Source organism: Hippocampus zosterae, chromosome 4 (assembly GCF_025434085.1).
Source record: "Hippocampus zosterae strain Florida chromosome 4, ASM2543408v3, whole genome shotgun sequence".
Taxonomy (NCBI): Eukaryota; Metazoa; Chordata; class Actinopteri; order Syngnathiformes; family Syngnathidae; genus Hippocampus; species Hippocampus zosterae.
This window is the reverse complement of record NC_067454.1, coordinates 4,984,730-4,998,777: the sequence shown is the minus strand read 5'-3', so window position 1 is coordinate 4,998,777 and position 14,048 is coordinate 4,984,730. Positions and strand designations below refer to the sequence as shown.

General features: G+C 43.5%; 1 protein-coding gene across 4 annotated transcripts in view; it reads right to left on the bottom strand.

Moving 5' to 3' along the window:
• Positions 1–14,048, bottom strand: part of phkb (phosphorylase kinase, beta) — a 62,841-nt gene that overhangs the window by 21,557 nt on the left and 27,236 nt on the right. For all 4 annotated transcript variants that reach the window (XM_052062449.1, XM_052062448.1, XM_052062451.1 and 1 more), the window contains 3 exons: positions 7,344–7,399; positions 7,065–7,158; positions 1,387–1,470 (listed from right to left, as the gene is read on the bottom strand). In XM_052062449.1, coding sequence (XP_051918409.1) covers positions 1,387–1,470; positions 7,065–7,158; positions 7,344–7,399 — 234 coding nt within the window. The remainder of the gene's footprint in view (positions 1–1,386; positions 1,471–7,064; positions 7,159–7,343; positions 7,400–14,048) is intronic.

Below are 14,048 nucleotides of genomic sequence, written 5' to 3'. Positions count from 1 at the left end.
TTTGGACAAAACAGGAACAAAATGAATTAATTTTTTTTTAAAAAGGAAAATCTCAGTTTTATTTCAATTGATTTTTTTCAGTGGAGGTTGGGGGGGGGGGGACACATTAAATATTTCTTTTTCTCAACTCATCCCTGGTGTAAATATTTTGTAAAAGCCCCTTTTGCCAACAAAACAGCACCTCCTCTTTTTCAATAATGTTTCACAAGATGGAAGAATACAAGAAGAGGGATCTTCGCCCATTGCCCTTTTGGAAAATCTCTCAAAATCATCCAGTGGGCTGGGTCTACTCAACAGCTTCTCAGTGGGGTTGAGGTCTGGGGAATGAACTGGCAATGGGAGCACCTTGATTCTATGTCTGGTGAACCATTTCTGCAATTTTCAGTCGGAGAGTTATGCTTCTGCAACAAATAACTGCAATTTATTTGAAGGCTTTTAACACATCGTACCTACGAATAGGACTGGAAAAAAAAGGAAAAATACAACTTTACTTTTTTAATACAGCATTCATTCATTCATTCATTCATCTTCCGAGCCGCTTGATCCTCACTAGGGTGGCGGGGGCTGCTGGAGCCTATCCCAGCTATCTTTGGGCAGTAGGCGGGGGACACCCTGAATCGGTTGCCAGCCAATCTCAGGGCACACATAGACGAACAACCATCCACGCTCACACTCACACTTAGGGACAATTTAGAGTGTTCAATCAGCCTGCCATGCATATTTTTGGAATGTGGGAGGAAACCGGAGCACCCGGAGAAAACCCACGCAGGCCCGGGGGGGAACATGCAAGCTCCACACAGGGAGGCCGGAGCTGGAATCGAACCCGGTACCTCTGCACTGTGAAGCCAACGTGCTAATCACTGGACTACCGGGCCGCCCTTAATACAGCATTCCAAATTATTTATCAAAAGTTCGCATCCTTAATGCAAAAACATTTTTTTCACCTTTTTTTTTTACAAAAAAAGGCGATTAATAAAAAAACATGCTCACTTTAAGTACCCAAAACAAAACAAAAAAAACCCCAAAATTTTATTTATATATTAATTCCAATTTACTTTGATAGATTATAAATCTCTTAGAATATACATTTTGTTTTATTTTCATCCACACATGCACCCGTCCATCGAAGAGATCACTCCAAGGTCAATACTTTTGAGCGAACAGATTTTATGCTACCTTCATGGGAGTGTTTGTAATTTGAAAGGAGGGTTTAAAAAAAAAAAAAAAAGTTTGTCGACACTAAATGAATTCAACGTGCACCAAAGTTGACCCTGGGAAATGAATTATTGGACTCCCTCAGCTGCAGCTTCCGAGCGCTCGTCGACGCTGCGGCGTGTGGGAGGGAGCCGCGAACTTACAAGTGAGCATGTGTTAGCACGTGTTCACCTTTGAGGTCCCGATGCAGCCCACGGGTCGATCCGGACGCCCACTCAGGCCCAGCTTGTTATTGACGGCCAGGAAGCGGTACGCCTGTAGGAAGATAGTAAGCCCGCATTAATAAACACAAGTGGTGGTAAGGGCAAGTCATTCGGGCTCCAGCTGTGATCGTCCCCATTGTTGCAGAAATTACCTTCGCGTAGCAGCGCGCCCACCCACCGGCATTGTTATTATCTTTAGTGTTTATGAGATGTGGCGCTAATGAAAAGGTGCCCGACACGCCACTAGCAGCGTCCTTAGGGGACCCCCCACGGGGCTGAAAGAGAAGCAACAGCAACGGCAAGAAGGCACTATTGATACGTAACAGGCAATGCATTGAAAAGAGACGGAAACTCGGCCACCACCATTGTGTGTGTTTTTATCGCCATCGTTCTTGGCTGGCATTGCATTTCTTGGTGGGGGGGGGGAATGTTGCTCGAGAGCCACAAGACACCAAAGGAAAAAAAACCCTTTCAAGGGGAGAAGTAAAATTGTTGCAGTTTTTTCGAACTAAAAATGACAATTTCATCAAGAAATGCGTACTACACAGGTTGTTCTTTTTTTTGTGGGTTTGATTCTTGAAAGTGGCCCAGATATTCCTTCACTTCCTGGAATGTTTGTTTCGAAATTCAGTCTTTCTTAAAAACATTTTGTCCTCATGATTATCCCCCAACGAGGAAAAAAAAAAACTATATGAATATTATCGGCAGAAATAAAGGCCCCAAACAAAAATTTTGCTTCGGAGCCCAAAGTAAGCACAGGCCAGCTCTGGCACTCAACACACGTTTGAGACAAATATAACCCCTCGACAAAGTGCAAAAGGTGCCGGCCTTCTCCTTTAAAGTGATTCCGAAGCATTTAAAGATGCCGTCGAGCTGAGCAAAGTGAAACGTGTCCACTCGGCTGCTAAAAAGCTTCTTTTGTATCCTCGGCTGTCTGAATGCACCAATATTGGAAGATGCAAAGAGAATTGAGTTGGACATTGATTCCCGGTGCCCCCCCCCTCCCTCCACCTCCACCATCTTCAGTTTAGAGGTGTGAAATCCTCATCTGCTATGTGAACAGAATACATCATCGGAGCAGCTTCCTTGCCCTTGAGATCCACTTGGAATGTGACATTTAAAGGGTAGGGTGATTATTATTATTATTACCGGTATTCTTGAATTGAAATGTTCTCCCAAGTGTGTTTTTTTTATCTTGATACAAATGTAAAGTTCATGTTTTCTTTTTTGGAAACATTAGATACTGTCGTTTAAAAGGCCTTTATCAGAGGCTAACGCTTATCTGTGTATGGCACAAAGCTGCAGCCCTGCTTGCATTCTGGTGTTGACATGATGGGGCTTCTTTGTTTGATGATCTTAAACATTAAAGTGGGGAAACAATTTTTTTTTTTGTGGGGAAACAATTTTTTTTTTAATGCGGAAAGAGCTAATTCTAATTCGGCAAGCCTCCTCGCTGCCCATCTTTAAAGCCCTCCTCAAAACTCACTTGTATTCTTTGGCGTTCGACTCAGCATGACTTAGATTTGCTCTTGATTTTACTGTTTGGTGCTTTCTACCGCCTTTATTACCGATTCGTCTTACTGTTTATTGTGTATGTTAAATCGCTGCATGTACAGCACTTTGTATGCAGCGATGGCTGTTTGAAAGTGCTCTAGAAATACTCTTGACTTGACTTGACTAATACCTTTTTTGCAGCACTGTACTTAGGTAGTGGATATAAAAAGTCTCCACACCCTTGTTCAAATGACATATTTTCTAAATGAAATCGACGTGCATTATTTCCAAACTTTTTCCACCGCTGTGACCTCGGAAAATCAACTGAGATTATGTGGTTGCATAAGTGTGCACACCCTCTTATAAACGGACACGAGACTGCGTTCAGAATCAGCCAATCACATTCAAACTCATGTCAAATTCCACACTTGATGGGTGGCCAGCCACTCCAATAACGCGACTGCAGAGACAAGAAAGCTTTGTTTTAAGATACAACACGATGGACAGCCGGCCCTTCACTCTCCCGGGAGTGCAGTTCACCAAGTCAGTCAAAAGGTGGTACTGTGCTCCTCCCGTGCAACATCTCTGCAAACACAGTGGCTAAAAGGTTGTTCCAATTAAAATAAAACACACTCTTAAGTAAAGAGCAGGACAATGTATTCACCACAAGGAAAAAAAGACGGCTGTTCGTTGAGGATGGAGCAGAATTGCACACATACACACACACACACACGCTATGGTGAACAACCTCTGCACCCGACTCGGCTCCCATGTGGAGAATGCCAATGAGGCAGCTGGTCTGCACGGATTTTAATTCACATGAGTGCATGACATCACAAGTGTTTCCTTGCTTGTGTGAAGCACATCGAGTTGCCTCGTGGAACATATGGGCTACATAACTAAAGATGCCTCATTATAGCTGCGTATTTTCCTATAAAAGGAGCAAAACCTTGCAGACAACTTGATCAAAGTTGAATACTTGATGACCCGTATGTAGCGTGAAACATTTCTGCAGTCGAAAATTGGGTCTGCACAAGGTCCTTTTATGTTTGAAAAAGTTGTAAATCTAGATCGAGAAATCATTAGTCAAGTCAAGTCAAGAGTATTTCTAGAGCACTTTCAAACAGCCATCGGTGCATACAAAGTGCTGTAAATGGAGCGATTTAACATACACAATAAACAGTAAGACGAATCGGTAATAAAGGCGGTAGAAAGCACCAAGCAGTAAAATCAAGAACAAATCTAAGTCATGCTGAGTCGAACGCCAAAGAATACAAGTGAGTTTTGAGGAGGGCTTTAAAGATGGGCAGCGAGGAGGCTTGCCGAATGTTCAGTGGGAGGTCATTCCAGAGAGAGGGACCAGCAACAGAAAAGGCTCGATCCCCTCTGAGCCTCAGTTTAGTTCTTGGTACTTCTAACAAAGACTGGTCCACAGACCTGAGGCGCCGGGCAGGTGTGTAAGGGCGGATGAGCTCAGAGAGGTAAAGTGGCGCGAGATTATTCAGAGATTTGAAAACAAAGAAAGAGGATCTTGAAAATAACTCTAAAATGAATGGGGAGCCAGTGAAGGGATGCCAGAGTAGGAGTTCTATGCTCCCTCTTACGAGTACCAGTCATGCCAGAGTCATCTACAATCATATTAATAATAATCACCCAACAACTTCATTATGTTGAGTGAAAAATTCAGAATGCCCGAGTAACTTTGGGAAACGAGTCGCCACCGAGGCCGGAAAAGTTCACGTCAAGTAAAAGTAGATGACGCTGGATGCTCTACGCCAGGCATGTCCAAAGTCCGGCCCGGGGGCCAAATCCGGCCCGCGGTCGAATTTCATCCGGCCCTCGGCCCCTGTCATAAAATCAGTGCCGTCTGGCCCGCAGTTTGGGCGCAATGCAACACGTGTTGCATTGACTGAGGTCTCGTAGACTGGTGAGTGATGTTTCATAGAGTACTGCTTCCCTCTAGTGGGTAAATGAGTAATAGCATTCACTAAATGAGTAATAGCATTTAGACACTAGAGGGCATCACTCCGTGTTTATATTGACCGATATGTCATATTTCAAATGATCCTTGCAGTTGTGGATATGTGTATTGCTTGTTCATTTCCCTGTTGTTCGAGTCAAAGGTTTTGTGACTATTGAAAAGTCATGGTGACACATTTTATGTTTCAAATCAATCAATTTGCACTCAGGAGACTTCTGTTTAAGAAAAAGTCAAGTGAATAAGCAGTTGCATGTGATATACCTGTTTCAAATGAACCAAAAGAAATTCTTAAGATTGTTGAAATTAAAATAAAAATGGAAATGTGAAACAGACTGGCTTACTAAAATTTGTTGAACAATATTGTTGTTCAATGTAAAGAATGTCAGCCAAGGTCAGCCCCCCGACATTTTACCACATGAAATCTGGCCCCCTTGGCAAAAAGTTTGGACACCCCTGGTTTAGGGGTTGTTCCCCTCAGTGCGCTATGTGCTCCTGTGTGTTCCACTGTGTGATTCACAGTCTGCTCCACACAAGCGCACACAGTGTGCTTGCGCGGTCGGCTTTCAAGCGCTCTGAAGGATTACACAAGCGGGCATGCCGAAGCTCAGGAAAAGTCCATTAAGCGGCAGGCAGAAAATCGAAAAGTGTCTTTACAGTTATCCACTCTACAAAGTGCTCTTTTAATTTGTAGTCTGTACTAAATCCCGCCGCTTGCTCCGCGATTCCCGCTCTGACCCCCGGGCGGGTAAACAACGCGCAGAGTGAATTTTGCTCTCAAAGGCGTTGAAGGATGCAGAAGATATGTGACAAAGTGGCAACGACGGCCGCCGCGGTTTTCTCGTAATGCTTTTCTTCATCACCATCATCATCATCGCCGGATCATGAACTTTACTTTCTGCTGAATGATCTCTGAACTCTTTGCCTCCTAAGAAGGACTCCAAGTGATTATTGATCATACGCCACAGAAGATGCATCCAAATGCAGCCTTCTTCATACCAAGTGTATACTGCAACAATGCAAGCTCACACACACACACACACACACACACACACGCACACACACACACACACACACACACACACACACACACTCAACATCGGTAACAAAATGGTCGATGGGAGCAGCAGGCAAAGCATCGACTGTGGCTGACAAGTAAACATTCTGATTGGCTGTTAGCTAGCAGATCGCTACATGTGATGATATGACATCATTGTTCACAAAGAGCTCATAAATTAAGTTGTTTTTGTTGCTTTTTACTTTTTATTTGTTCTTGCTTGCATTGTAAGTGTGTTGGGCAAGGTCCTGCATGTGTGCATTTCATTTCATGAAACCCTGAGTGCGGATCGTATGATAAACAAAGACTTCTCAGCCATGTGCGCTGTGAGTTGAAAGGTTGCAGGTGTGCAAAGGTGAGTGTTTGTCATCTGCGCTGGAGTGTTGCCGGGCTCACGTAACCTATTTTTACCTAAGATGAGCATCCAAGTACGACTTTCTTTCGGGACAAATGACGGCGGTTGATCCGGGCCATTATGTTGATCAATTGTGGATAAGTACGGTAGCGCTGAGAGGATCAATGGCATGGAGCTGACAGCATGTCTTTGATGAATGTGACAATCAAGATGAGGAAATGGCTGCTGACATGCAATCTGACTGATTGCAACATTGATTAGCTCTGCGGCGGTGTCGATGCTATTTTTTTTTGGGGAGGGGGGCTCTTGCAATTACCGTAAACACAAAGCAAAGGGGGTGTAGCTTAGCAATGTAAACTTGCTAGTGCCACTTGATCTCAGAAGGCAATCACGTACACGGTGTTTACGACTCCACGACTTGTTTAGAAGTGAATGAAACCCGCTCGTAACAACCCAACGCAAAAATGACTTTTAATCAAACGATGATTAATAGGCCAGCCGTTTACTGTTGGCTTTTTGTTCCTAAGTAAGCAAAAACGTCATCATACACGAGACGTTTGGTCAAGATGTGACCTTGTTGACTTTAAGGTCCTTGCAAACTTTTAATGGCTCTAGTCATGACACAAAGCCGAGCAAATTCCATGTTGCTCAGGCTGAATTCTCAAGTTTGATGCAAAGATTCCATGAAATCTCATGTCATTATCTCTCAAATCCGCTGCTTTCAGGAATAAGTCGGTATGCGTGTGTGTGAGAATGCATTACCTTGACCAACTCCTTTTGAGGCCAGATTTGGATGGGCTCCACCTGCTGCGGTGTCTGCGTCTGAATACCGTACGTGTTCAGAAACACTTGCAGTCTAAACACAAATTAAAAAAATAAAGGATATGTACCATATGTCTTCTTCCATAAAATCCTCGCTTAAAATTGTTTTTGTACTTTGTTCCTCTACTGTCGCACTTAAACTAAACAGAGTGTGATCACAAATGTACAATCGCGACAACAAACAGGACGACCGGAAGAAAAGTCAAATGCACAATGTACCTCTGGCTCTCAGCGATCAGGGAAACATGGACCACAACATCATTCTCTATGGGGCCCTGTGAGAGAGAGAGACACACACACACACACAAAATGTGAGGTTCATGTCAACATTAAATGAATCAGCAGCGACTCAGCATGACTTAGATTTGTTCTTGATTTTACTGCTTGGTGCTTTCTACCGCCTTTATTGCCGATTCGTCTTACTGTTTATTGTGCATGCTAAATCGCTCCATGTACAGCACTTTGTATGCAGCCATTGCTGTTTGAAAGTGCTCTATAAATACTGTTGACTTGACTTGATCATTGAGAGCTAGGTAGTTTGTAGTTTAGGCCGGAGGAAAGGTGGGTGCGTAGGAAGATTCGGTAGAAAGGCAGAAAGGTAAATAGGGCGGCCCGGTGATCCAGAGGTTTGCACATCGACCTCACAGTGCAGTCGAGGGTTCAATCCCGGCTCCGGGTGGGTTTTCTCCGGGTACTCCGGTTTCCTCCCACATTCCAAAAAAGCATAGCAGGATGAGTGAACACTCTAAATCAGGCATGTCCAAAGTCCGGCCCGGGGGTCAAATCCGGCCCGTGCTCAAATTTCATCCGGCCCTCGGCCCCTGTCATAAAATCAGTGCCGTCTGGCCCGCAGGTTCGGCGCAATGGAACACGTGTTGCATTGACTGAGGTCTCGTAGACTGGTGAGTGATGTCGGCCCCCCAACATTTTACCACATAAAATCTGGCCCCCTTGGAAAAAAGTTTGGACACCCCTGCTCTAAATTGCCTCTAGGTGTTAGTGTGAGCGCCGATAGTTGTTCGTCTCTGTGTGCCCTGCGATTGGCTGGCAACCGGTTCAGGGTGTCCCCTGCCAACTGCCCGAAGACGGCTGGGATAAGCTCCAGCAGCCCCCTGCAACCCTTGTGAGAATAAAGTGTTCAATTGCCATTCAACCGGGCTGAAAGCCAACAAAAGTGCACAAAAAAGTGCACTGATTTGACGGAGGTCGACTGACACTGCGGGAGATGAAGTGATGTGAGCTGAAATAAGAATCTAGAGCAATTCGGCATCAACTGACAGTGGATGGAGGCAAAGCGCACCCTCAATGCCCGCGGAATTGAAATGAGATATAAATCCTGAACCAGCAACTGCAGATGATGCAGTAAGACAGTCTATTCTGCGTTGAAATGCTGCCCTGCTTCCTCTGAAGGCATCAAAATGAGCCTTTCATCGCTAAACCGTCATGATGTTGTGTCTTTTTCTTTTTCAGTACGATCCGAAAAGTTTGGTCGCTAGGGAGAAAGTAGGTGAGCGCTGTCTCACACAAAAGGAGTCAGATTGTCGGTCCTGGAACTTGCATTATTCACCTGCTGTATATTTTATGCACATTCTTTCCAAAAAGTCACTTCAGCAACTCATTGAAGGAGTGTTACACGGTCAACGGCTTGATGCGGTGGAAAAGTAGAGTGGAAGCAGAGGAAGAAGTCGGCTGCGAGCTGCAGGAGGAGGTTGAGCCAGCAGCCATGAAAAATGAATCGCGGTACTCAGCGTGGCACTACTGACACGTTCCCACAAGCAACACATTTCACATGCGACACACTAAGTAATTTTCAGCAGCGCACAGACACTGAAACCCGAACATGAACCTGGGCTAACACCAAACCGGGTTTTCAAGCCCTACAACAAGGGTGTCAAACAGATTTTTGTCGTGGGCCACTTTGGAATTACGTCTTCCCTCAGAGGGTCGTTACAACTGTGAAACTGAATCAATGTTTACGGAATCATCTCATCGTATTACTACTTGTACACAAACAAATGGATGGATGACTAGATTTTAATCACTCAAGTCAAGTAGGTGTTTGTTCAATTAGGTTGAAAGTTTCTTTTTTTTCCAGACAATGGTCTCTTTTGGTGAAAAGTCTTACCGAGCTGACAGTTTCGGCTGTCATTTCAACCTTCGTCAAACCTGTCACTGCTTCCTTGTGACGCGTCTTCAAAACAGCTATTTGATCGCTGTTTGTTCGATTATTGTTCAAGTGAGTGCAGACAGGGTAACAAGATGATTGCAAAATTTCTACGTTATTCATCACACAATCATAATTTGACATTTCGGTCCAAACTTTCACAAGGATCATAGAAGGTGAGACAATGAATTGCTGGTGGACCACATAAAATGATGTGGGGGACCGGATCTGGCCCCCGGGCCTTGACTTTGACACCTGTGCCCTAAAACATCAACCCAGGTTTGAAACCTTCATTTGAAATCTAAACCCTAGTTTTGCAAACCCCACTCAGGTTTGAAACCTTGACTTTAAACCCTGACCCTGGCTCTCTTCTTTGACACCATAACCAAGACAGTAGGACTAGTCCACACATTCACACAATCAGACGTTAGTGTCGGCTAAAGGTCCTATCATTAAAAAATTGGCAATAATAATTAATCTTGACAACGAAGCCATAAATCCGTCGGTCAGTGGACACTACCTGGAGTCAACCATTTCGTCGCATTTGCCAGCTAAATTCCAATTTTAACAAACTCGGGAGAACAAGAAAAGCCCTTCTTTACTTTATCATTTATTTCATTGCCTTCTACCCGTCCTTGTTTTCCGCTCCCTTGAATTTGGTCCTAATTATCTCGTTTTGTGCACCTTCCACCATTTTTTCCCCTTTCTCTTCTTATCCACACCCATTCTTCTTTTTAACCTTAATCTTTATGCCCTTCCTCATTTCCTGACACCGAGATCTCTCTTCTCCCCTAGAGGTAGGGGGGGAAAAAAAGAGGAAAAGAACCATTCTGCTTCTGGTACTTTGTTCGCCTTCCCCTTGCTGACAATCAATCTGTGGCCAGCGGTAAATCTGTGAAAACAAACAAGGGATTTTGCCAGAGTGTGGACTGCGGAGGCACCTGAGCCTCAAAAGCGACAACATCAGTCCTTCTACTTTTTGTCTAACTTTTCTATTGATTGATTGTTGGTTTCAATGATGTGTTTTTTCATACTGACGAGTGGCCAAAATAATCTGTGGGAACTGTCCAAAAATAAATAAATGTAAAAAACTGTTAGAAGTAGTTCAATATCTAAAAAACAATTGTAGTAAAAAAAAAGTTAGAAAAATGAAAAAAAAAGTTTAGAATACAACTCATGTAAGAAATGACATAAAAATTTTAAAAAGTACTCAATGAAAAAAAAAGTTTTTTAAAAATTAAAAATGGTCAAAAATTCTGAGAAAGTGATCCCCAAAATGTGTGAATCTGAAAAAAATAATAAAACCCAATTTGAAGGCCCAATTTAAAACTTTAAATAAATTCGTTCGTAAAATGAAATGCAAACAAGTCTTTTTACAAACGTTTCGAGTCTTGTTATACAAAAAAAAAGGTTTTAAAAATAAAATGTGAATCACTTTTTCAATGGTAGAGCTGGTGTCCTTCTCCCCTCCACTTAAATTTAAAGCACAATTTGTTTGTTACCTCTTCATAATGAAGTATATTTTCACTTATTTTTATATTGCAGTGTATATACTTTCAACCACTCACCGATTAGTGAAGCTTATATAAATGTTATATGAGCAGATATCACACTGCAAATGCTTCACTTATTTTCATGTCATACCTTCTTTTTTTTCCATTCATTCATTCATCTTCCGAGGCGCTTGATCCTCACTAGGGTCGCGGGGGGTGCTGGAGCCTATCCCAGCTGTCTTTGGGCAGTAGGCGGGGGACACCCTGAATCGGTTGCCAGCCAATCGCAGGGCACACAGAAACATATAACCATTCGCGCTCACACCTAGGGACAATTTAGAGTGTTCAATCAGCCTGCCACGCATGTTTTTTGGAACGTGGGAGGAAACCGGAGCACCCGGAGAAAACCCACGCCGGCCCGGGGAGAACATGCAAACTCCACACAGGGAGGCCGGAGCTGGAATCGAACCCGGTACCTCTGCACTGTGAAGCCCACGTGCTAACCACTGGACTACCGGGCCGCCCCCTTCTTTTTTTTGTTTGTTTTATTTCCTGTCGTGTGGTGTTCGTCGACAGCCTGCCACTCAGCCCAATTGATTGGCAGAAATCTTCAATCATCGAATGATTTGAAACAGAAAAGTTTGCATTGAGCGTGTCTCTCTTCCAAGGTCACGTTGCCTCCTAGTCTGCGAGTGTGGCATCACCAAGGAATAAAAAAGACTTGTCGCACAAAGTCGAAGCGGGAGAACGCCGTCGCATTCCCCCCCATCTCCCTCACCCGCGCTCTCCGTCTCCATGTGAAATGAAATATAATCCCCTTCCTTTCATGCCGCTGGCGGCTGCGTGCCGGTGCACAGAGATTTGTATTTTTGATGAGGGCATTTGAACGTGTCACAGGTTTAACATCAAAGGCCTGGACGGTGGGACGGCGGGAGGGGGCGCAAGAATGGGTTCAAGGGGTTGTAGGATGATATTGTGGAGCTGTAGAGTTGGTAAAAGACGGAGGGGGAATATTCTACCGACCTTGAGAAGCTTTAAGGGGTACGTACACTATGTAGAAAATATCCATGCATTCTAAGGCATGTTCCTACAATATCCTACGGGGAAACAAAAAGATAAGAGGCCTGATTAGTACGATATAATTATCAAGTCTCAACTTGGAACTGCCTTTAAACCCCAGTTATATAGAATGGACTCAAAATCTTCAAACACCAAGCCTTTTTTTAAAACTCTCATCCGAACTTGAAACCCGACTTTGACATATAGATTTTACTGTACGTGCGTGACGGCAGCACAGTACCGAGCACACATGTACATGCTATAATCCTCTACCAAGATGCACCTGCATGCTGGAGGGTAGTGATGCAAGGATGAAGTACAGCAGGTTGAAATATTTTCTCTCCATCGAGTCATTTTTGGCCCCTCCTCCCACCCCCATCCCGCATCAATGCAATGGTTGGGCAGTAACCATGACGACATTGCAGGCAGTCTCAGGTGCGTGACAGAAAAGAAGCAAAAATCTATCATGGTGCACACAAACAAACACAGCAGGTGCCCCCATGAATGCCAAATGACGTGATGTGCGTCTGGCATTACTAACAGCGTGTGGATGCAACACGTGAATAAGTCAGACATGACATAATGTACCATATTTTTTCCCCTGTTTGCACGTTGCTAACATTTTGCAAATACACAGCAGCATTTTGCTTTAATACGGCGATGCATTGACAGTCAGGCCGGTAGGCATGCATTGACAGTCAGGCCGGTAGGCAATTTTTCAGGCGGATGCCAATTCCGCTATTTTTCAGAACAATTTAATAATCGATTAAAATATATATCATGACTTCTTTTTTGGTCCCTTAACAATGACAGCAATAAATTAAATATTAATGACAGGCATAACATTTGCAACATCTCATACCATCACAATTCTGATTGGCTGTTTGAAGTGTGTGTGTGTGTGTGTGTGTGTGTGTGTGTGTGTGTGTGTGTGTGTGTGTGTATTATAATACACACACACACTGTATATAATACAGTAAGAACCCCCCCACTGCCCCACCAACACAATAAATGTAATACATCTTGGGCATGTTTTTATAACATTTATGGTACTTCAATGTCTTTTTTTAAAACAATGAATACACATTTTAACACAATATATGGAGTGAGGGCAAGAGAGCAATGCGTTTTTTCTTATTTTTGCCAATTTGTCTTAAAACTCCACGATAATTATCAGCTTTACAGATGCCACATCTAGCTCTGTAGACATTTGTTTGAAACAATGATTTGTTTGAAGGACACCACAACATTAGTTTCGACAATTATTAAAAACAAAAAAAATCCTAAAGCAAATGTAGAGTGCAGAATATATAACACTGAATGTGCGAAAAGGCACCATATTTTATTCCTAAGGGATTCATTCAAAAGGAGGAATCCTTTGTTGGAGTGTGGGGTATATTACAGGGGAGGCCACAAATGGAGAAAAAAAAGCATTTTATGAAATCTCAAAATAAAATTGGCCGTCCAAGTCAATCGGTAATCATCACTGGCGAGGAAGAACTATCGCTAGTTTTATAGCGCTATTACTTTCAATGGCTTATATGCTATTTTATATTCCATTAATGTGATGCAACGGGGCAGCGTTCTGAAGACTTTATTTACAGGACGTGGCGGCGCACGGACAAATGAAGACGACTACGCCGTCACGTGTGATTGCTTCATTTACTCACAGCGGCCTTTTTATGCGCCACTCCGTGAAATGCATCGATGCTCCTCTTGCGAAATGGACTGGAACGCATCACAGTGAGCTACACGCGCACATGCACACAACCATCTCGAGTGCAGACGCATCCGCCGTGTTATATAACAAGACGTAGTGACACCTATTGGGTAATATGAATGGTGTGGTGGCCCTCAAACACATCCATTACCTCCCTTTGAACTCACAGTACGATATTTTCGACAGACATTTTGGTGGAAACGAACAAACATCCAAAAATGGCGGCTTCTAACTAAATGACTTCCTGTTCATTTGCATGTAATGAGTTTTTGACACTCTTCCGTGCATCCCGTCATTCTAAATGGGTCTTCTGAATTTCATAAAAATCAGTGAGCACTTACCAGGGGGTTCAAGCGAGTTAATTGTTTGGGGTAACATCTGCGACCCTTTACACCAGACTGTCGCTAAGACATATGCAGTGGCAAATGTTGGTGAATTTCTGAGCATTTTGAAGCCCTTTAAAAAGGTGAGTTTGTTGCTACGGTCAA